The 25,070-nt window shown below is 37.4% G+C and overlaps 2 protein-coding genes and 1 long non-coding RNA gene across 8 annotated transcripts in view; 2 read left to right on the forward strand and 1 right to left on the reverse strand.

The window, feature by feature from the left end:
* The first annotated feature begins 87 nt into the window (after window positions 1-87).
* On the forward strand, window positions 88-10,638 carry msantd4 (Myb/SANT-like DNA-binding domain containing 4 with coiled-coils). The gene is made up of 3 exons (XM_048160844.1): window positions 88-225; window positions 1,947-2,542; window positions 6,420-10,638. Exons 2-3 carry the CDS (start codon window positions 2,063-2,065, stop codon window positions 7,170-7,172), a joined length of 1,233 nt encoding a protein of 410 aa, XP_048016801.1. The 5' UTR covers window positions 88-225; window positions 1,947-2,062; the 3' UTR covers window positions 7,173-10,638.
* Window positions 10,639-15,654: 5,016 nt separating this feature from the next.
* Window positions 15,655-25,070, reverse strand: part of gria4a (glutamate receptor, ionotropic, AMPA 4a) — a 108,775-nt gene continuing 99,359 nt past the window's right edge. Inside the window, exons 14-16 of one of the 6 annotated variants that reach the window (XM_048160884.1) lie at window positions 23,175-23,289; window positions 20,485-20,622; window positions 15,655-16,827 (exon numbers count right to left, since the gene is read on the reverse strand). In XM_048160884.1, coding sequence (XP_048016841.1) covers window positions 16,663-16,827; window positions 20,485-20,622; window positions 23,175-23,289 — 418 coding nt within the window. In that variant the 3' untranslated portion in view covers window positions 15,655-16,662. Of the gene's footprint in view, window positions 16,828-20,365; window positions 20,623-23,174; window positions 23,290-23,855; window positions 23,971-25,070 lie in introns of those variants that run through there. The other 5 variants (XM_048160883.1, XM_048160886.1, XM_048160885.1 and 2 more) reach the window with 5 other exon arrangements.
* Window positions 18,634-25,070, forward strand: part of LOC125248773 — a 21,142-nt gene continuing 14,705 nt past the window's right edge. The window contains exon 1 of the long non-coding RNA XR_007180374.1: window positions 18,634-20,236. This is a non-coding gene — a long non-coding RNA (uncharacterized LOC125248773). The remainder of the gene's footprint in view (window positions 20,237-25,070) is intronic.

Genomic DNA, 25,070 nt, shown 5'->3' on the forward strand with positions numbered 1-25,070 from the left:
TGTATCTGTTTGTATCACACGCACAGGAATCCGGAAGAATATAATGTGAGTTGGGCTGAACAGTGAGCGCCTTACTTGATTGGCTGATAGAAGGGGGCGGTGATGCTCGCTGACCAATGGCGCAGGGGATTCGAGCGTTGTCGGAAGTGTTCGGCTCAGTTCGGAAACGCTGTGGAGGCGGAGCGAGACGCGTGTGGATGGAGTGGATGATGCTTTTCTCCACCGGTGAGTGTTTGAATAAATAATCAAATAACCGTGACTGTATTGTGTGGTGTGTGTTATCATGTTTATTTTATATAAAGAGCCACATGTGTGCAAAACGACATATAGGTGCCTATAGAAGCCTTTTCTGCCGAGATTATTGTAATTGAACAGCAAAAACAACCGCCGTACTGATTTGTTTATGTTTGATATTCATTAAAATGTTTTATTTGCATGATGTCATACTGATAATCATACAGTATATGTATAAATATACCCTATTTTCCTCCAAAAACACCATAGTTACTACAGTTATTCCCTTAGAAAAAGTATTGTAGTTGTACTATGGTGTCAGATGGTAGTATCAAGGTACTGCATGGCTACCATATTCAATTATCATGGTGTTTACATGACACTTCTTGTTATTTAAAATAATGCAATGATATATGTGCAAAAACCTTATAGTATTATGGTGATTTTTTGTTTGTTTGTTTTTGTTACATTGTAATATGATGATTATATAATCTTCTTCAATCTTTATTTGAACAGGATATACTGTACACTACTGTTCAAAAGTTTGTGGTCAGTAAGATGTTTTTTTTTTTAAATTGCATTAATCATTTTATTAAGCAACGCATTAAATTGATCATATTTAAATTGTTTGAACTTTCTATTCGTCAAAGAAACATGGGAAAAAAAGTCCACAAAAATACTGTTTTCAACATTGATAATAATCATAAATGTTTCTTGAGCTGCAAATCTGAAGGATCATGTGACACTGAAGACTGGAGTAATGATGCTGAAAATTCAGCTTTGATCACAGGAATAAATTACAGTTTAACATCACAGAGAAAGATTCTTGTGACGTATCAAGGCATGTGACGTATCAAATTTTCATGTTGCGATTAATTGCTGAGGCTTTTATCACGGTATTACGATATTGAAATAAGTTGCAAAAAAAGTGTTGTCATAGTATAACAGGTTTAAGAACTCTTTTTCTTATAACAAAAAGAACTCAGAAGTGCAGAAGAATTATAAAGAACAACAGGTGTCACTTTATAATAATGTATTATAATATATGCATTAACTAAGATTAAGAATTAGCAATAGCTACATTTGTTACAGAAGGTATTATTATTATTATTTTTTTGACATAAAAAAATACAAGTGCTCTTTGTTAGTTTTAGCTCAGGTCCATTACATAATAATTACAACCTTTGATTTAGTAATGTTATTAAACATTAACTAAGATTAATAAATGCTTTATAAGTATTTTCATTGTCAGTTTGGTAATAATGAATTAACATGCTGACTAATGAAGCCTTTATGTCTGGGTTACTGAACAATAACAAATAATCATAACATTTTCAATCATTGTTGTAGTCCAGATTAAAATATAAAAAATTTTAGGTTTAAAAAAATAAATAGCCTATTTAGCCTATTTAAATATTTGGTGCTGTGATGAACAACATTGAGATTACAAAAACTGAATGGCTGTTTGAAGCATTTTAAATGCTGTAGTAGCGCAGCTGCTTTGTTTACAGGGTTTCCGGGGTAACCGCTGCATTTCTGCTGTTTCATCAGCGCCCTGCACTTTCATTCAGAGTATTTTGAAGTGCCCACGATAACATTATCGTGCATTGTGATATATCGTATTACTGAATATCGGCACATGTCTATTTCAGACATTACTGAACATTTATTTATTGCGTGTAAGTAAATCTTTGTGTGTTTGTTTGTTGCAGGAGATCTGTGTTAGACACCTGCACTAAATGTGTGTCAACATGAACTTGAAAATTTGTCTGGAGTGACAGAAATTTTTCAGTGTCCAATCATTTCTCAGTAGCCAGTCACCTCCAGCATGGACTTCCTGCAGATGAAGCACCTGAAGAGGAAGAGGAAGAGTAACTACAGCGTGAAAGAAACTCAGACTCTCATCCGCGAGATCCACAAGCGACGTGAGATTTTGTTCTCCCGACAGCAAAACATGGCCATCAACGAGCTGAAGCGGCGAGCGTGGGAAGAGGTCGCGGACAGCGTCAACGCGCTGGGCGAGGGTGAGCTGCGTACGGCGGCCGAGGTCAAGCGACGCTACCTGGACTGGCGCGCCCTCATGAAACGAAAGCAGCTTCAGGCTGAGTTGGCGTCTGGATTGAAGCAGGAGTTTGAATCTTCTTCTCCAGATAATGAAGCATCTCTGGGTGGTGGTGACCAGTCGCTGGACCTCAGTGGGTTTTCTAAAGACTCGTCGTGCGACTGGCAGGACCTGACAGACCTCGGGGAGCCCAGCACACACACGCCTGGGGTCAAAATGGAGGACGATGAGGCCAGCAGCTACAGAGTATGTATATACATACTTTTTCAAATTCATCCCACAACATTCATCAGATTGTCCTCTATTTTGGTTCAAGTAATCGTCACACCATCAAGCTGTTTGTTGAAGCAGTTTGGTAAACTGTTGTTCAAATGTTTTGGGTCAAGACTTTTCTTTTTTAAGAAATTACTAATTTTATTTAGCAAGGATGCATTAAATTAATCAAAAGTAACAGTAAAGACATTACAAAAGATTCTTATTTCAAATAAATGCTGTTCTTTTGAACTTTCTTTTCATCAAAGAATTCTGAAATAAACGTATCATGGTTTCCACATAATAATAGGAAATGTTTTTTGAGCATATTAGTATGATTTCTGAAGGAAAGAATGAGACTTCTTTTAAAAAACATTAAAACAACACAATAAAACATTGTCAACTTTTGACCGCCATCATCTGAGGATTACGCCTTGGATTTTCTTGCAACATTATCTTTGCTAAAATGCCCTGAAAATACCACTCAAAGCTACACTATGCAACTCAAAATTTAATTAATGAGGAAATACATCACAAAACCATCTTGCACCGTGTTTATGCCGTACCCTAAACCACTATGGTTTTATGCTTCAACCACTAGAGGGCCAGAAGTTACATAGTATTGCTTTAAAATTTAGCTGCAAGTAGCAATTAAGAGGCCAAGCACAACAGAAGCCAAGAAAGCTAGCAACAGACCAACAGCAAAAATGAGTAAATAAAGACTTTTGGAGACAATTTAAAGCAAAAAGGTTGAAAACCCATAAATACATTGAGTTGTAATGAGATATATAATTGCTTATAATATAATTTCATTACAGTGCTGCCCTGAAACTTTTTGAGTACCTTCAGGGAATGGTGGCGAAGACACACACTGAATTTTGTAACTATATGCCAATGCCTTCGTAAAACATAGCAATATGCAAAACCATTGCAGCTTTGGATCTTTTAATTAACCCTCATGTGGTGTTCGGGTCATTTTGACCCGGAGAATATTTTCTTTTTCCCAAAAATACTAGTTACTGTTATTGCATTGGACTGAAACTTTGTGACTTTGTTCACACATGGTATAGCTACTTCTCAATTTTTTTTTTTTTTTTTTTTTTTGATAATTTTTGTTCTTTTTTGGGGGATTTGCTTATAAATCTCTCTTTTTGCTACATTATCACCAAATATTGGATTCAAGCTTTTTGTCAGCTTGTTTTCTTTCATTTAGGACTGTTTTTTTTATTTCTTTTTGCATTTGATTAATTGTAGGCCTCATTTATCTGTTGTAGGCTTCTCAGATTTTGAATGAAAAAAGTATTTTTTTGTGGATAATTTTACAAAAAATATGAAAAAAATTTGCATTGTTTATCACACTAGTGTGCTTTAATGTTTAAGCAGGAAATGTGTTTTGAAATGTTTTTATTTTGGTTTTTATTTATTACAAAACGGTATAAAATCACACTTGAATCACACAAAAATAACCGGTCTACAAAAATAGCTTATAAATCACTTGTTACGCTATTTTATCACCAAATACTGGATTCAATCTTTTTATCAACTTATTTTCTTTAAAGTAGGACAGGTTTTGTATTTATTTTTGAAACTGATTGATCGTAGGCCTCATTGATCTGAGCTTATATTGGTCAAAAATGACCGCCCATTGAAAATGAATGGGGGAGTCAAAAATCAGAGAAACAATTAATCATCATGTTCATGTTCACACAGATACATGTGAACGAGCAAAAATAAAGGCCTCGGACCTCTGCATGTGTGCATACATGCATACTCGTGCATCCGCACACACACACGTTCATGTACACAAACAAACTATTTTGAGTATTACAGGCTTTCTTTTGCACAGAGATGAACTTTATCCTCAAATCAGTGAGGCTCAGATCAGTGAAGCCTAAAATGAATACAAAACCTGTCCTAATTTAAAGAAAACAAGTTGACAAAAAGATTGAATCAAATATTTGGTAATAAAATAGCGTAACAAGTGATTTTTCTGCAGGCCGGCCATTTTTGACCGGGAACACCACAAGAGTGATTTTGTGCCATTTTGTAATAAATAAAACAAAATAAAAACATTTCAAAACAAATTTCCTGCTTAAACATTAAAGCACACCAGTGTGATAAACAGTGCATTTTTTTTCGTATTTCGAGCAAAATTGACAAAATTATCCACAAAAAACACTTTTTTCACTCAAAAACTAAAGGTTTATGAGCTCAGATAAATGAGGCCTATGATCGATCCATCCCAAAAAATAACAACAAAATCTTGTCAAATTTGGTGAATATATCTCATTTCGTTTAGGAGTTATAGACATTTATATTTATGAGAACATAAAAATGACCCATGTCCAACTTTGATGCCATTTTTTTTGCCATATACTATCAAAATGTTTACATTTGGCCATTAACATTTAGTCAACAACTTATGTTTCAGATTTACGTAAGGTGGTTTCGTCTCAATCAGACTAATGGTTTCGAAGATATTCACAAAAGTTATTTAAATGCTAAATCACAACGTTGCATTTTTTTCTGTATTATGTGGACTAGACAAGTAATTTGGCAAATATCACTTTCTTTTTTCCCCCTTTTTTTTAAAGACCAAGCTTCTGCGCACATACAGACTCAAACATGCAAACCTATAGACTAAACATGTAAATGAACGGCAAGATTGCATTAAAGGTATTCGGTTTTTCAGTAGGAAAGGTGTCATTTAAATGGACCCTAAAGAAATAATTAACAATTTTTACAATGGAAGTGATTCAATCAAAAACCAACTTTAACTCGATAAAAATTTTCCTATTTTTAGCTGCTTTGAGACAATGTGTATTGTGAAAAACGCTATATAAATGAAGATGACTTGATGTTGCACAAACCGTAAGGCGAAACCTAGCATATGTTTGATATCATTGGACTCAGCAAGGATTCAGGAATCTAAGGATATTCCGTGAAAATAAGTCAACCTTACCAATATTATAAGCATGTGAATATTTAATTTTACCTTCAGAGCATCATGCTGTTGACCCATACTGAGTTTTGTAATGATATGCAAATGTGTTCATAAAATATAGCATTTTACTACAACATTCAAAATGGCCAATGCCCAAAATGGCCGATATGGGAGAATTTGATATCATTTAACTTGGCATTCCACCCCAAATCTAACAAGGCCACTTCAGAAGTTATAAGCAAAAATAGCCATTTTTTTGTATCTCCGGACCAGTAGGTGGCGCTGCACCAAGATGCAGAATGTAGCCTCAGGTCATGCTTATGATGACATGTACCAAGTTTGGTCTAAATACGATAAAGGGTTGCTGAGATACAGCCTTGCGTCTATTTTCGCAAACGCTGTGTAAAATTCATTCACGCGTTATTTGAGAATGGTTTGACGAATCGACTTGAATTCCATAACTTTTTGTCGACATGGTCTGAAGATGATCTGGTTAAATTTTTTTGAAAATTGGAGCAATGTTTTTTCTGAAAATCAAGGAAAAAATAATTTTGTTATTAGTCCGTACGGTTCATAAGTTATTATCATGACTGTGAGTGCAAATTTGGACAGTTGGTGGCGCTAGAGGGATTGAGTTATAGACACCAAAATCAGTGTGGTTAATGTTGCGACTGACCTCTATCAGTGTGCCAATTTTCACAACTTTTTACCGTACGGTTCTATGGGCTGCTATAGACTCGAGCGGAAGAATAAGGAAGAAGAATAATAAGAACACTAACGATTACAATAGGTGCCAACGCACCTTCGGTTCTTGGCCCTAATTAAATTACCTTCTGGCTAAAAGTTACACTTTAAACTTTTTTTCTCTAAAATCACCTCGTAATTACTGCTGACTTTGTTTCTATTTGTAATTTTCCATTTCCTTAGTTGGAAGCGGAGGTTGGAGAAGGTGGGGAGGGTGAGGAGGACGATGATGACTGTTTTCCCTCCATCCTCCCTGAAATGGACCGTGAGGGGCGAGTTCCTGAGGTCTTCGCTCACATCGATGAATTCGGCGTGCTGAGCTCCACGAAGCCCACGGCTGCCGGCCGAGACCTGGGGCTCGGAGTTGGTAGCATGACCGGGATGGGCGTAGCTGGATTGGGATTAGCTGGAGGGGAGAACACAAGTCTGCTGGTGGCGCTGGAGAGGCAGAGACTGGACCTGGAGAAACACCGCTTGCAGGTAGAGTCCGAACGACTACAGGTGGAGAAAGAGCGCCTCCTGGTGGAGAAGGAGAGGTTGCGGCAAGGGGAGGTGGAGAGAGAGAGGTTGCAGCTGGAGAAGGAACGTCTGCAGGTGGAGCGAGAACGATTGCGACTGGTCTTGCAGCAAAACATGCCGCTCCAGCAGAGCCCCGCCCCCTCGACCTCTGTAGCCACGCCCACAACATCATCCTCTGCCCCCTCGTCATCCTCATTGGATGGAGAGAAGGACAGGAAACTGGCTTGGCCAATGGCAGTGGATTTGGAGGCAGAGAAGCTGAAGTTAGAGAAAGAGCGCCTCCTGTTGGAGAAAGAGAGACTGCAGTTCTTCAAGTTCGAGTCGGGCAGACTGCAGATTGAGAAAGAGCGCCTGCAGGTGGAGAAAGAGAGACTGCAGCTTCATAAAGATGGACAACAGATGGCGCTGCACTCGTGAAACGCCATAGATACAGCTGGGTAGGGGAAAAAATCATTGTTTCCATAGTTACCCATTCATTCCTGTGGGGAAAAACTAAAACATTTGTTGTTTATGAACTTTACCAGACATTTAAAAAAAAAATAAGCAGAAAGAAGTCAAGCAATGGATACAAGCAGTTCATAAACAAGATGGTAAAGAGGACTCGCTTCTGAACATGTGCAGCAGTTTACTTATTTAAATAAGTTAATATGAAATATGACAAGGGAAGTAAATTAAAACTATTACAAATCTTTATCGTTATTTAACATAAAAATAAATTAGGATTAAGTGAAATAAAATTGGACTTACTAAAAACTACTAAAATTACTAAAAAACGAAGCTATATAGAAATATTTAAAGCAAAAATAATAAAAAGGACAAAAGCAAAATTACTGAAACTTAAAATAAAATGAAAACTGAACATATAAAAGCTAGTTCAATATACTAAATACTATAATAGTATATAATATTCAATTTCTTTTATTCAGTTGGCAGAAACAACTGTTCTGAATTTTTTGGTTTATTTGAATTGCAAAAATCAACACTCCTTTCTAAAAATAGCCAAATTTTTCTGTATATTTCTCCCTACAGAAATGAATGGATATCTATGGTAAACAGGATTTAAATTATATGACGTGTTTCTGACTGTATAGATCAGGTCAGCCCACAAAATTGCCTTCTGCTCATGCAAAACAACGTTATATGCTTGAGTATTGTGTATTGATTATCTTGTAAAAATTTATGCAGAAGTATCTGAATGCACTTCTCACATATTGAAAAAAAAATACAGATACTCCTGATTAACTTTTTACCAGATGATATGTACTTTGTTACCATACTGTGTTTAATGTACAGAGTAAAACAAGAGAGCTTAAAAAAGAGTTGGATTGTATAAGGGCTCTTATGTGTTCACACTACAGGATGGATTTATGTGGAATCATTGTAAATGTGAATGTATGGTACTGTCCAAATTGTTTCTATAAATGATTTATATGTTTGTATGCTCAGAGACATGTGAGGCCACGCTTTTATTTTGAAACAATCAGGTTTTTCTCTGGTCTTGATGTCAAAGCGATTTCACTTCAGATCTTGCATAATGCAGATATGTGTTTGCAAAACTATCGGTGCTCAGACTGAATTTCGCTTATTTACACTCTCAAACATGAATGTGAACAGTCAAAGAAAAATCTTATAAGTCAAGAGAAAAAAATAAGAATTTTTTTCATCAAAAAAAAAAAGGAAGACTATTTTAAGACCCGTTTACACCAAGGACGATAACGATAAAATCTTAAACATTTATATTTATATTTATGAGAACATAAAAATGACCCATGTCCAAATTTGATGGCATTTTTTGCCACTTACTATCAAAATTTTTACATTTGGCCATTAACATTTAGTCAACAACCTGTGTTTCAGATTTTCATACGGTGGTTTCGTCTCAATCGGACAAACGGTTTCGAAAATATTCACAAAAGTTGTTTAAATGCTAAATCACAACGTTGCACAAACCATAAGGCAATGTTTGGTATCGTTGGACTCAGCAAGGATTCAGGAATCTAAGGATTTCTGTGAAAATAAGTAAACCTTACCAATATCATAAGCATGTGAATATTTAATTTTACCTTCAGAGCATCGTGCCGTTGACCCATACTGAGTTTTGTAATGATATGCAAATAAATATGCAAAAAATGGCCAACGTCCAAAATGCCCGATATTTGATAACATTTGACTTGGAATTCTGCCCCAAATCTAATGAGAGTACTTTTATGATTTTTGGGCAAACCGTTCAGAAGTTATGAGCAGAAATAGCCATTTTTCATATATCTGGACCAGTAGGTGGCGCTGCAACGATAAAAATCTTAAAATCGTTCTAAATATAAAAGAATAGCAGAATCCACACTACAACTATACGGTAATGGCACAGAGAAACAATATCGTTGGAATCACTTTCAGAACGATAAAAACATTGACAGCCAATCAGAATCCATCCTGCTTTAAAGCGGCAGACAACAAAACTGCAGCGCGTGCTTTTAGAATAAACAAAACGATATCGTCCGCTGGTGTAACACTAATATAGTTAGTGTTCTTGGTGTGAACTGGCTTTTAGGCCCATATCTTTTCTTATTTTTTTCTTTTGATTGTGAGGTAAAACATATTCTTCACAGGTTTCGAGAGATTCCCTCATAAAGGCCTGTTACGTGAATGTAGTGTTTGAGTTTGTGTGTTTGTCTTACGGTAACGTTAGTTGTTTTCAGGCCTCGATGATTCCTGAACTTCAGCTGTTTCTGTGGTCGTGTAATTCCTGTCGGATGTTGCATTTACGTTTATGCGTCATATACAATCGACTTGCATTGCATTGAAGGTATATGTTTTTCTAATTTGTTTTTAATTGTTTCGTGATCATTTATTTTTTTCATCCAAGAGTGTCTTAGGCCTGTTTCACACATCACACATAAAAGCAGAGTGTTTTGTTTTGAATTTTACACTGAACTTTAGCAGAAAATATAGTGAAAATGATCTGTGAACCTATTTATCAGCATGACTAGTTTACTTACTAAAAAGTGATTGTCTTTCATTGCATGTGGTTTTTTTCCCCCCAGAAAGGAGGGAAAAAAGGGAAATTGATGCAGATAATGAATAAAATGCATAATGAAGCAACATGTAAAAGTTCACTTTTTTTGGAAAAAATATGTCCACATGCAGTGAAATACAAGAAAAACACTTTCTATACAGTAAATTGGACTGAATCCACATGATTTAAAGAGATAGTTCATGCAAAAATCATCATTCTGTCATCATATACTCACCTCCAAACCTTCATGACTTTCTTCTGTGGATCACAAAAGAAGATATTTCATGCGAGTAAATGATGAATTTTCATTTTGGGCGAACTGTCTCTTTAAGCAGTGTGTATCTCCACATCAGGTTCTGTGTAAATTACCATTTGGCTGTAAATGTTTTTTTTCAGTTACATTTCTAATAGTTATTAATAACTCTTGATTTATTAATGTATGGCCATTATTAATGGAAACGCTCCTTGTAGTAACCCAGATATCACTTTATTTGTGTGTAGCTGCTCTCAGCAGACGCAGGTGTGTGAAACAGGCCGCACGGTTCAGTTCAGCTTCTCTCTGCATTTCTAATGACGTGGAAAAGCAAAGCTGTTTGGTGCCATGTTTTATTGTTGTCTTTAAAGCCGCTTTCCTCCGTTGGATCTCTGGTGAACATGTTTTCATGCTCAGACGAAGGTCGTGTAATTTAAAGACAAAGGGTTTTATGGATGTTTAGTTTTTGTGAGCTGGTGCTGTTAGTGTTGATGGACTCAGAAAGGTGTGTTTTATTGTACTGTACGTGCAATATACGTAAATGGTGTGTGTGTGTTTTAAATGTATGTTCCAGATGTGGCAAAGCACAAAAATAAATAGAATTTAAAGAATTTAAATGGTCTGATAAACCCAGTTTTCTTTTTCCTGTCGAAACAGGAAGTTGTGAATGTTCTAAACTAGTTGTTTTTGTAGTTTAATTTCAATAAATGCTCCGGGGAGGACGTTTTCAGGGAATTTTCGTAGTCCAATAAATGTTCTTATTTCAAAACATCAAGGAAAACTGGCTTATATTTTTCTCTTTGAATAATGTGTTCAGCCCAATTCTTTGAGAAACGTTCAGTTTAAGTCTTGAATTTGTTTTCAGGCTCTATAGAATAGGTTTTCATGCTTGAATATTCATAAAACACATTATTTTCCTTATATTCTCCATTGTAGCAGCTCCTCTCTTCCCAGTCTGTCAGTAACGCTCTGTTTAGTTCCTGTCTCTATGAAGCCCCTCCTTCTGAAAAGCACAATGTGCTCTGATTGGTCGGATGGAGCAGTGTGTTGTGATTGGTCAAGTGTTTTGAGCGTTTGGGAAATGTCCCGCCCCTTACCATAACCGCCAGTTTCAACACACTACTAACTAACTCAACCAGGCCCCGCCCCTTTATTCTGCGTATGAATTATTTAAATGAGGAATATTGTGACAGAAGAAACCTCAAGACTACCAAAGTCCCTTTAAGACAAGTCATTTCACTCGGCGGCCATCTTTGAAACGCCTCTCGGGCATCCTGGGCATCATGCAGCTCCTATCTCTTTGAATGGGGAAACATCAAATTCTCCAAAACGGTTCGCCAACCTCACGATTAAATTTCATATTTGAAATCACCAATGAAATCTAACAACAACCGGCTCATAAATTTAGTTTCTAAACGCTCGAATCATGACAAAAAAACCCCCGTATTTTTCAAGCTGGATCAAGCTAATGCGCATGCGCAGACCTAAATGCACGTCTCTTCTGAGGCGCGCGTCTGACTGTTTCTATAGAAACCGGTGATTCTAACGGCCGCTTTCTCCCATTCAAAACAATACGAGTGACACGTCTTGTGTTATTCTGTAGTCTTTGAGAATGGGATAGAGAAGTTGCTCAAACAACAACATTACACACAAAAGAAACTTGAACATGGAAAAAACACATGATAGAATCATTTAGAAGTCAGGAAGTGTTTCTCAGAGAAATATTTATGAGAAGAAAGAATATTCTGCTCTGATATCAGTATTATTAAGCTCTCATTTCTAGTATGTGAAGCTCACGAATGTCTGTATTTCTAACAAACGTGTTTATGTTAGTCCACATAAAGCCCATGGGATTGGAAGCCCCAGTCTGGGAGAAGGAGTGTTTGATGATGTGGGAAGGAATGGAAATCTCCAGAGCAAACCGGATTTCCCCCCGATGAAAGGAAGCCTCAGATGTGTCTGTCTGTAAGTGAGAATGAGCGAGATCTGGCCGTCAGATTTCTCTCTGTCTTTCTTTAATACCATCTGAAGTTCTATTGTGTTTTATAAAGTCTGGATTATACCTCAGCCGTCTACAGGGTCATTTCTCCTGGTTCTTCGCTCTTCTTTTTATGATCCAGGGTTCTTGAGTTGCTCTGTGATCTTTTGAGTTGCAGCTGGTCTCCTTTCTGGGAAAAATGGTTTTCTAGCTTGGTCATTAGGTTATACGCTGTGTTTTTGGAGAATGATGTCTGGTAAACTAATTAATGACCAGCTATTGAGTCAATGCTGATGTGTCAGGCTGGTTGAGATGCATAAAGAAACACATGAATGAAAGCACCTCAGAGTTTCTACATTTTGGGAAACCAGCCTGCAAATGGTTTTCATGTTGCTGACTCTGCATATTAATCTGGTTAAGGATAAAGTATTTTACCATAGCTAAATTCATGCATACATTTATTGCTAAAATTACTAGTAAAGTTTGTTGGTAGTGTGAACTTACCTTAAAGGAACCAGTTTACCCAAATTTCTCATAATTTACTCATCTTCTTTCATGCTTTACAGAACAAAGAAAGTCAATACAGGTTTGGATCGACATGAGGGTGAGCAAGTCACTGTTTTGGAACATGGTAGATGGTTTCCAGCTGGTCATTAGCTGGTCCAAGTTTCTAGAACATCTTGGACCAGCAACAAACTAGCTGGTTATACCAGTTTAAGATGTTCTGTGTGTGTTTTGGAGAACAGCTGTGTCAATGCTGATGTGTCAGGCGGGCTGAGATGCATAAACAAACACATCAATGTTTTGAAAGCACAGTGTTTTCTACATTTTGAGAAAGCCAACTTGAAAATCTTTATGGTAACGCTTTAGTTTAGGGTCCAATTCTCACTATTAACTAGTTGTTTACTAGTATGCATATTACTATTGGCTGTTTATTAGTACTTATAAAGCAGATATTAATGCCTTATTCTGCATGACCATATTCTACATCCCATAATCCTACCCAATACCTAAATGTAACAACTACCTTACAAACTATTAATAAAGCAGTAATTAGGAGTTTATTGAGGCAAAAGTTGTAGTTAATAGTGAGAATTGGACCCTAAAGTGTGACCTAGTTTACTGACTCAGCATATTCATCTGATTTAGAAGAAAGTATTTATTTTTAACTAGTGATGCACATTTTAGTGATGCATTCATTTTATTTTATTTTTTTGCAGCCAAATATTTTTGATTGCCAAAATTTTGGTGCATGACTAATTTTAACAGAACACATTTCACACATACATTTACTGATAATGTTACTGTGACTGTAAGTAACTTAGAACAAATTTTGTTGCAGTAGTGTGAACTAGCCTTAAAGAGACAGTTCACCCAAAATTCTTATCATTTACTCATCTAATATATAGGGCTTGACATTAACACCCACTTTGGCGGGTTGAATTTTATATATAATATATACATTTTTCAATTTTAGTCTTTTAAAGAAAGAATCTGAAATAATAAATTAAGTGCAATGTAGTGTTGTCAAAAAAAATCGATGCATATCTACACTGAAATATCTGAAATGCTTCCAATACTCACTTTCTGCAGAATAGACACATAATACCAGCTGCTCTTTCTCTCTCATCTCTCCGACAGAGAGTTGTTGACACACAAACCCGTCTCCCCTCACTCACTTTTGTTCCGGATGAATATTGTTGGTGTTTCAGGGCTTGAATTTCGGCGTAGGATTGTGTGTTTTCGCATTAATTTTACAAATTCCCAAAGTGTGCACACATAAAGCCACCCCTCAGTACTGAATTAAATAATTTTTCACTGCTTATTGCACTTAAAGGGTTAGTTCACCCAAAAATTAAAATTCTGTCATTAATTACTCACCCTCATGTCGTTCCACACCCATAAGACCTTTGTTCATCTTTGGAACACAAATTAAGATATTGTTGATGAAATCCGATGGCTCAGTGAGGCCTCCGTTGACAGCGAGATAATTAACACTTTCAGATGCCCAGAAAGATACTAAAGACATATTTAAAACAGATCATGTGACTACAGTGGTTCAATCTTAATGTTACGAAGCAACAAGAATAGTTTTTGTACACAAAAAAAACAAAATAATGACTTTATTCAGTAATATCTAGTGATGGGCAATTTCAAAACACTGCTTCATGAAGCTTCAAAGCTTTACGAATCTTTTGTTCTGAATCAGTGGTTCGGAGCATGTATCAGACTGCCAAAGTCACGTGAACCATTGAAACGTTTTCGAAACACTTATGACCTAACAAAGCCTTGTTTACTGAAATCACGTGACTTTGGTTTGTGTTTGATACACGCTCCAAACCACTGATTCAAAACAAAAGATTCGTAAAGCTTTGAAGCTTCATGAAGCAGTGTTTTGAAATTAATGAGAGAATTTTCATTTTTGGTTGAACTAACTCTTTAAACAGTCAAATATACACAAAATAATGTCAAAATGCTGGTTTTGGAGAATATTCACATAATCACAGTCAGTTAAGTTTTAAGTGAACGAAAACAGTTGAGAAAGAAAACGCATGTGTAACAGTGTAATGGGCCCGTGCGTCAGGTCTTAAAGTGACAGCAGCCTAATAAAGCCTAACTGTAAAGACCTTGTTATAGATAAGAACTACAGGGTCATGTTGCATTCACATTTGCTTATTTAAAGGTGCCGTAGAACGTGTTTTCAAAAGATGTAATATAAGTCTAAGGTGTCCCCTGAATGTGACTGTGAAGTTTCAGCTCAAAATACCCCATAGATTTTTTTTATTCATTTTTTTTAACTGCCTATTTTGGGGCATCATTAAATATGCGCCGATTCAGGCTGCGGCCCCTTTAAATCTCGTGCTCCCTGCCCCCAGAGCTCGCGCTTGCCTTTAACAGCATAAACAAAGTTCACACACCTAATATAACCCTCAAAATGGATCTTTACAAAGTGTTCGTCATGCAGCATGTATAATCGCGTAAGTATGGTATTTATTTGGATGTTTACATTTGATTCTGAATGAGTTTGATAGTGCTCTGTGGCTAAAGCTAACGTTATACACTGTTGGAGAGATTTATAAAGAAGTTGTGTTTATGAATTATACAGACTGCAAGTGTTTAAAAATGTCAATGACAGTCTTGTCTCCGTGAATACAGTAAGAAATGATGGTAACTTTAACCACATTTAACAGTACATTAGCAACATGCTAATGAAACATTTAGAAAGACAATTTACAAATATCACTAAAAATATCATGTTATCATGGATCATGTCAGTTATTATTGCTCCATCTGCCATTTTTCACTGTTGTTCTTGCTTGCTTACCTAGTCTGATGATTCAGCTGTGCACAGATCCAGACGTTAATACTGGCTGCCCTTGTCTAATGCCTTGAACATGGGCTGGCATATGCAAATATTGGGGGCGTACATATTAATGATCCCGACTGTTGCGTAACAGTCGGTGTTATGTTGAGATTCGCCTGTTCTTCGGAGGTCTTTTAAACAAATGAGATTTACATAAGAAGGAGGAAACAATGGTGTTTAAGACTCACTGTATGTCATGTTCATGTACTGAATTCTTGTTATTCAACTATGCCAAGATAAATTCAATTTTTGATTCTAGGGCACCTTTAAGGAATGAAAAGGAAAAAGATGTTTATTTATTGTATAAATGTTCCAGTTTTATTTGAATTGGTGGGTACAAAGAGAAAAACAAAAGAACGCAAAAACAAAACCAAACACCAAAGGTGAGAATCAGGACTCGATCCCGGTGTGTGCGATGCGGTGCAGCGTTCACATACACTCGTGTGTTTGTGCGACATGTGAAATGCGTGGACATTCATTAAGGACAAAAGACACGTACACACTGAGTTACATCGGTTATCAAAACAACTGTTAACAGAACAGATGCCATGGTCTCACACACAACTGAGCTGAATTAGTTCAGATGTCCCTCTATTATATAGATCCGTTTCTGTATATATAATACTGTGTGTTTATAAAAGATCTCTTAATTACAAGTCAGGTCTCCCTATAGTCATTATTGCAATGAATTATTACCTAAGATGCTTTATAAAAGAATCGTGTTCAGCTTTTACTACTGGTCTATTTACATTTCAGTCCAAAAAAGCAAGCGGCTCCCAGTGGCTTCTTGAAGAAATCCCGTCGAGATGATAAAAGATGTCCCCCTTCGTGGCTCCTGAGAGAATATCTACATACGGTTTAGTAAATACAGCTAGTGATCGTGGACCATGTCGTAAATATGCCGTTTTGCGCTCGAGTGAGTTAATACGTCTAATGCAGGTTTGCTGATGTCGGACGGCTAAACACGGAAGCGCAGCTAATGTCTTTACATTTACAGTTTACTGGTCTTCTACGTGATTCTTCGGCGATGATGTTTGTCCCCTTCAGGATAAGGCATCATGGATCCTTGATGCGCGACAATGTCAAAACGTTCGTATCTGTGCCGTCCCAACTCGTTTACAATTGTTGACGTCTTTCCCGAGGGCTGAAAGAGTGTGAATTGTTGTTTCTTTTCGGGTCTGTCACGTCCGAGTCCTCGTTAGCACAAGCCGGCGACGACGTGGCTCTCCCGTGGTTGCGTGAATCTGAACTTCGGTAGAGGGGTAAGATGGTTTAAGGCACAAGGTGAGTTTTTGGTTTCTATGGGAGGTCGGAGGACACCACAGCGAGGGCGGGGCCGTGTCGGAAGGAGGGGCCAGAGCGCACGGCCTTAGGGCAGTCTGGCGTCAGGACACGCCCATTTTCCCCCAGGCTGCCCGTGATTGACAAGCGGGCCTTGTTTCTCATGGCTTCCGAGAAGGTGAGCTAGAGAAGGGGGCGGGACGAGAGGCGGAGTCAGAATATGTGGAACTCTCTGGGAGGGGGAAACAATATGCAAATGACACAGTGACATCACAACGGAATCACTCGACCACATTCACAGCGACAGAACGGAGAAAAGCTCAAGGCCGCCACAAACAAATACAGAAAACATCTCAAAATGTACAACATGGCTAGACATCTGCATTTCTAACGCAAGCATGCAGCCCTTCGCTCGTGTTTCCGCTAATTCTAGGGTTGTAATTGTACAGTGTCCCTTAACAGTCAACACTTTATATGTTCATACTGCTAATGTTTCATGAGCAGGGGTTTCGAGGTCAGTCTCATATGAAACGTTATTCGGTATCAGTACAGCATTATAGATTGGTTTGCTGATGCCACTAACAACAAAAGAAACTGAAACACAACCAAACATCATTAAACCAACAGCTGTTTGATCTATAATGCTCTACTCGTACCAAATAACACATTGCTACTGTCTATAGCAGCAGATCTCAACTGGTTTTGTCACGAGACTCAACACAATAGTCGATTATTTTTAACCCTTATATTATGTTCAGTTAAACTTTTTTTGAGTTTGAAATACTGGTTTACCTAGTGATTTTTTTTTTTCTTGATATTTTGTTACTTTTCTCTTTTAGGGTTATGAACTTGCATGCAAAGCTGATGTGTTGTAAAAGGTGTGTATGAAATTTGTATTACATTTAATTGTTAAAAAAAAGGTTTTGATGTATTTTGTCAGTTTCTCAACTTTACATTTATGCATAGCAGATACTTTTATCCAAAGAAATTTACACTGCGTTGATGGCATTCATTTTTATCAGTTCATTCATGTTCATTTCGATGGGAATTTAACCAAAGTCCCTTTAAGTCATTTCACTCGGCGGCCATCTTTGAAACGCCTCTCTGGCATTCAAGTGCAGCTCCTATCACTTTGAATGGGGAAACATCAAATTCTCAAAAGCTGTTCGCCAAGCTTTCGATTAAATAACCAATGAAATCTGACAACAACTGTCTCATAAATTTTGTTTCTAAATGCACTAATCATGACAAAAAAAACCCGGCATTTTTCAGGCTGGATCAAATCTAAGCGCGCGTCTGACTGTTTCTATAGGAACCGGAGCTTCTGACGGCAGCTGCAGTGATGCAATGACTTTACCAAACGGCGATTGGCTCTTGAAGGCGGGACTTATTCCGTTGCATTTTCTCCCATTCATAATAATACGAATGCACATCTTTCTATATATATAAAAAGTCTTTGATTGAACACGTGATCTTGCTTCTGCTGTTTAAGCGTCAGGAAAGCACTTCTGTTTTACAAAAGGTAAAAAATGGCTATAGTACTGTTTATAAAATGCACAGTTTTGTGAAAAAAAAATAGTTTTAAAAAGTTTCACATGTTGAAGGTTTACTGTTTTTACCTGATTTTTTTTATAGTGTGATTTTTGGTATTATATTGAATTATATTGAATCCAATGATAAAAATCACATTAAGAATTATTAAAGACCCCCTGTAGTGAAAATCAAGTTTTTTAATGTTGTTTATATGTCTATGTAGTGTTTTTAATATGCTTTAAGACAAACCATGTGCAAATTCATAAGTCAGCACCATTGCTGAGTATTTTATGTTTGAAACCAAAAACAGTCTAAAACCCGCGGTTTGAAATCGTGGGTGTTTCGAGAGAAGCCAGGTTATCCCGGAAAATTTTCTGTTGATATGAAAAATTGTGTAGATTTATCAATATAGCGAGTCTATTACGATGTTATGATGAACTATATGCCTTTCTCCACTGATGTTCTGAGTTGTTCAAAGCGTTTGTAAGGATAGTGATTGTTAGAAGGCAGCTGTCTTTGAGATGAAGACCAGGAACGGTGTGTGTAACATTAGCAACACATTATTAGCTGTTTGATAACATAGTCAAGCAAAAAGCTAATTATATTACTTCATATTAATGAATGTCAGAACCATCGCAAGGGCTGTGCCAAGTGTGCGAGCGCATAGTGGCTCACACCAAAGTAAAGTGACAGCTGACTTGAAGTAAAGCCAATAAAGTTCATGTTTTTGTCCTTCTAAATATTTTAGTACTATAAAACATAGCTAAAACAATATTGCTCTGAGCTTGTGACCGTGATTCGTGTGCATATTCAGTCAGTGTGGACTCGCACGTCAAGTTCTGAGAGAGCTATTCAGTCCATTATAAATTCTGATTTTGGCCGCCTCTGGAATGAATCAAACCATAGATATTAGCCTACCTGATGAGTTCAAGTGAATACGCTGAAAATCCGCGCTCATTCAAGGATGTGCATTTATTTCATGTACGGAGAAGGCACGGGCGCCTGAAGGATTTCATCTGAATGTTTATTTAAATCTGAACTCCAAAAAGCAACGAAATTGTCAAATATCCATTTAGCGCATGTTCACAGAGTAAAACGGCTGCTTGTTCTCTCAATACTGTCTGTTTTACTGAGAAATCGCTTCAGGTGATTCAGTGAGAGAGCAGTCCAAACGTTTTGCAAAGGCGTTTTACCAATTCATAATTTAAAACACAATTTAAGCATCAGAAAATATGAGCAGTTCAGCTGCACAGCTGTTAAACTGAATATACGAAGCGAAGCAAGCTTTTTTCTTAAATATCCAACACAAACAACAAATTGCTCGTCACTATAGCAACATTAGACTCTCCGAGCTGGCGTGAGGGAGTGGAGGCGGGGCTAATTTGCATATTCATTGATCCGTGTATATTAAATGAGGCAAGGGTGTAGAGTTACATTCAAGCTATTTTAAGGCATGAAGAAATTATTTTCACTTGAATATTTTTTTAAATATGTCATTTGGTGATCAAAGATGAGTTTTAAGAGATAAAATAATTGACTACAGGGGGACTTTAACATAATGCAAGGGTTAAACAGTTGACAAAAATTGCACCTTGAGCTTTTATAAAAGTTGACTGACATATTATGAAGATTATTTTTTCGTATTTAGCATTTCTTTTTGTCCATCAGAACCCGCCAGTTGAGAAGTGCTGGTCAACAGCCGAGAGCTTTATCTTTAAAGCATCTCTGAGTAAGAAGTATACAAGCAGCATTCCTTTATAAAGTGTTTGAAGGTTGTATGCTAAGACGTTTGGTTTGGTAATAATTTGAGATCCTAAAGCACTATGGCAGGTTTGTCTGTGTGTATGTGTTTGTCATCTTGTGCCGTTTGTTTTAATGCAGGTGTCTGAAACAGAAAGCCAACAGTGCAAACACCAGCAACTGCAGCCAGGAAGACCAAACCAATGCAATCCCAACATGTTCTAGTCAAGGCAACTCCAGAAACAAATGCCATACGAAAAACAAACAAAGGAACGACAAGCGACAGAAATGAAAGGATCTCTTTCAGAAGTAAACAAACGTAAGTAAAGGAAAGTTTGTAAACTGAAGGATGGGAAGCTGTCACAACATTAGCGGACGTCTGCTGCAGCTATAGACAGACGAGGGTCAGGCCGAACCCCTGCGACCGCAAGCAGACTGTCTGTCCTACCCCTATATCTTTACTGCGTCAGAGCCGTACACGTTGTATCCCTCTCTATAAGTCGCTAAGTTCTGCACACTGTGCGTTGGGCTGGGAGCGGGGCTAAAATTCAGTTCGGCCGATTCCACCTTCAGTTTCTTGGCCTCGGCGCGGGACTTATAGCAAAACTCGACCAGGGCCACCAGCATGGCCAGACCCAGGCCGCCCACCAGGATGTAGAAAACTCCCGCCACGTTGCTTAGGCTCAGCGCCTGCGAGCTCTTGTCCTGGAAGCCAGGGATACGGGTGCAAAGGGGAAGGAGGGAGAAAAGAGAGTGTTAGGGATGCAGGAAGTGGCGAGACGGAGACTCAAACACATTTACACATGGCAGATATTCAATTACACTTCATTGAAAAAGTAAAAGTCTGCGGTTATTCCATTACAGACAGCTTTAATTACTGGTGCCGGTGATTTAACATCTTATAAAGTTAAAGACAGAATGAAATCCAATGCTTCAAATATGAATAGAAGAGCAAAGTTTTTGGTGGTTTAGTCTTTTTGTTTATTAGATCAACTTTATTTTTCATACTTGTATAAAATGTTTAAAATGCATTAAAAATATATGAATATTCAATATATGTATCAGATTATTTAATTAAAATAATATTTTAAATATTTTATAAAGAATTAAAATAATTTTTTACTTGAGTATTTTTCAAAAATATATTTTTATATGATCTGGCTCTGTCTAAAACGGCGTGAAATCGCCGTATGAAATGTTCTACAGCCATAATGGGTTTCTACCCACTAGCCCTGAAACTAATTGAGTGAATAAGTGAATATTATTAGAGTAAAATTGGCCACTGTAGTCCTTCTAATGGTGCACTATTCTCTCTAATTTGCTGTCCATTTTAATGAACTCATCCATTTTACTGTAACAAAGCTGCATTCTAAACATTTTTTTAACTCTATTATGATGTCACGCAGGGTTCCTATGCAGTTTGGGAAAGTATGGAATTTGATTTGAGTAATTTCCAGGTCTGGAAAAGTATGGGGGAAAAAGAAAACAGAGTATGGAAAAATATTTGTTTCCACTCCAGACTATTTCCCCTATTCAGTTTTGTAAAATATAAAATGAATAATTTATAAAAATTAATGAATCAAAAGTAAGTCTCTTTTGAGCTTCACTAAAAGAATGTGTATGAATGTGCAAACGATCATTTCATTCAGACTGTACTTTGCTGTTTGGTGATTGTGCAACGTTAAACCACATTTACAGAGGTGAATATATGCAGGTTATAAAGCATTTTAGGTTTCTTCTCATTATGTAAGCTCATTTTGAGAAAACCAATTGGGAAAAAAAAATGAGAAAATATTTACAGATGATTGTACTGTATACCAACTATAATGCTCTATGAACCTTTTATGTTAAAGGGGTCATGAATTGAGAAATCAACTTTTGATATACAAGGTCATTGTACTATAAGTTTCAGAACTGAAAACTTCCTTACTAGTCCAATAAAAGCTTTTAATGACACCAGACCCAGAGAACGACTGATCCTGGAATGTTCCTATAGGTAAAACGCCGCCTCCACAGAAGAAATCAACGCCTACTTCATCATTGCAACATTAGCCCCGCCCACTGGCATGTTAGTGAGATGAGGAGGAGAGAAGAGCGATACAGGACTAAAAATAACATTACATTTCAAAGGATCCTCATGCTAGGAATATGGTTATTTATTTTCAACAATGTGAATGTTTCAGTTGAGCTTTATTTATTTGTATTCGGTACATTTCACTGTGGATTCTTTGGTAAACCAATCGCATTTCGGCGAAAACAGACTTTTACGATATGGACTTGACAGTAATGCAACAACATGTCAGTAACTGTGTTCATTCTAATGCCTGATCTGATATTAATGATTCATATACAGTCAGATGTTCAGTAAATCAAACCAGTGACTAAATGGTCAACTTCATGTTGTTTCTCTTAGTAGGATTGAAAATCTGTTATTTAAACAGTGATAAAGAACGCTCCCTTTACAGTCGCTGGAGCTGTCAATCAAACAGCGCGAGTTTATCAGTGACTGAGTTCTGGACTTGCGCCAAAACTCAGAATCTCTTAGTTATATCATGTTTGCACTGTTAGTTATGATGAAAGCATTTGTTAGTGTGCAGAAATTGAGCTGCAATGAGGAAATCACAGTTTTCATGCTCTCAACAACATGTCTGTGATTGACTACAATGTTCATCACTGCAACCTTTCATGCCACGATCTAAATATAACGCCATAGATCTAAATGTAATGCAACACTTTTCACAATTAGTTAACCTTGAGAGCTGTAATAGTAAAAATGTGCTAAAAAGTTATTGCAAGATGTCAGCCAATCACAGCAGTTCAAGTCCCTTAAAACAGCGTTCAAGTCAGAGGGCTAAAATCAGGGTATGAAAAACGCCTTTATTTCTAAATTATGACAATTTTTGATGTAGAAATCATCCTAACATGATAAGTGCACCCCAGGGAACATTATAAAACAACGCAGTTCATGACCCCTTTAAATATGGTCTGAAAAATCTACAGAGAGGTTTGGAAAAGAATGGAATTTTGAATTTGAAAATGTGTAGGAACCCTGTGCATGACATCATAGTGCAGAATTCCGTCGCTGATGTCACAATGTTTCATTCTACAGACTCTGCTTTAATTTTTCTTAGGCAGTTCCATCTTCAGACAATCTAAAAAATAACATCTATATGATGATGACAGTGACATGTTAAGACTACTGTCTTTCAGAGCTGCGGTTTTCAGGTTTTGTTGCAGTTTTCCGTCCAGGAACTGACCTTACTTCCCGAGTCCTTGGGTCCACACTCGCCCTTATCGTACCACCATTTATTTTTGAGTTTGTCTAGCACTCCTGCTTCACTCAGTTTCAACACCGCCAGGTTTACCGGCGTTCTTCTCAGAGAGAATAACATAAATAACATCATAGGCCATGTTATTTTATGTTATTAGATTACAATACATCTTGGCACACAGTAGCACAGGAAGTGATGAAGCTGAGGTCCCATGGAGTATACGTGTGTGTGAGCTCATACGGGGCCATATCGAGCCACAGACGTACGGATGGGATCTCGCTCCATCGCTTCAGGCGACAGACACATACTGCCCTGATTTCATTATCAAAACACAAGCAGTTACTGTTAATACAGAACTATTGGCACATTACAAACACCCCAGAGCACAATGTGCATCCTACAGATGAGCAGAAGAGTTCAAAGTCTGTATACAAACAACAACTGCCTTCTCCTGTTTGTTTCTGTGCAGTTATAGCCCTCATTTGCTGAAATACACAAATCTTTTAGCAAATATTTCTGTTTTGACAGTAATTGCTTTCTTCTACAGTCCGTTTCTCCTGCGGGACATTTGTGACTTTGGTTGTCGTCGTGTCAGGGCAGATGTCTCTGTTGCGTCACATTTTGGTTTTCTCTTTACCACTCCTCTGCGTGTCATTGGTGGCTAACCTTCGAGTCCCCGCCCCCGCTGCCACATTCGCCCTTGTCGTACCACCATTTATTTTTCAATTTGTCCAACAGCCCCTGCTCATTCAGCTTTAACACGGCCAGGTTTACGGCATTTCTTCAACAAACCATAAACATCACATGAGAGCGGGCCGCAGGCAGCCCGGGTTAGACGAACACAAAACAAACAGAAAACAAGAGAGAAAATAAGAGAGGGTCGTGGAAGGCAGCTGTTGTTAATGAGGACTTTTGCAGGATGTTTCTCTCTCTCTCGCTCTCATTATTCCACACATCACCTCTGGATCTAATATTCATCATAAGCAAATGGAGGATGAGAGCAGGGCACATTTTTCATCATTTTAAAAAAAACCTGGTGAGCCCATAATGTGCCCCTCTGCTGCCTGAGCAAATTACTCACTAATATATCAAAATTAAACCAGCGAACATGGAGGAAATCTATCTATCTATCTATCTATCTATCTATCTATCTATCTATCTATCTATCTATCTATCTATCTATCTATCTATCTATCTATCTATCTGCCTGTCTGTCTGTCTGTATCTATCTGTCTGTCTGTCTGTCTGTCTATCTATCTATCTATCTATCTGTCTGTCTGTCTGTCTGTCTGTCTATCTATCTATCTATCTATCTATCTGCCTGTCTGTCTGTCTGTATCTATCTATCTATCTATCTATCTATCTATCTGTCTGTCTGTCTGTCTATCTATCTATCTATCTATCTATCTGTCTGTCTGTCTGTCTGTCTGTCTGTCTGTCTATCTATCTATCTATCTATCTATCTATCTGCCTGTCTGTATCTATCTGTCTGTCTGTCTGTCTGTCTGTCTGTCTGTCTGTGTCTGTCTGTCTGTCTGTCTGTCTGTCTGTCTATCTATCTATCTATCTATCTATCTATCTATCTATCTATCTGTCTGTCTGTCTGTCTGTCTGTCTGTCTGTCTGTCTGTCTATCTATCTATCTATCTATCTATCTGCCTGCCTGCCTGCCTGCCTGCCTGCCTGCCTGTCTGTATCTATCTATCTATCTATCTATCTATCTATCTATCTATCTATCTATCTATCTATCTATCTATCTATCTATCTATCTATCTGTCTGTCTGTCTGTCTGTCTGTCTGTCTGTCTATCTATCTATCTATCTATCTATCTATCTATCTGTCTGTCTGTCTGTCTATCTATCTATCTATCTGCCTGTCTGT

The sequence above is a fragment of the Megalobrama amblycephala genome, linkage group LG16 (assembly GCF_018812025.1).
Source record: "Megalobrama amblycephala isolate DHTTF-2021 linkage group LG16, ASM1881202v1, whole genome shotgun sequence".
Taxonomy (NCBI): Eukaryota; Metazoa; Chordata; class Actinopteri; order Cypriniformes; family Xenocyprididae; genus Megalobrama; species Megalobrama amblycephala.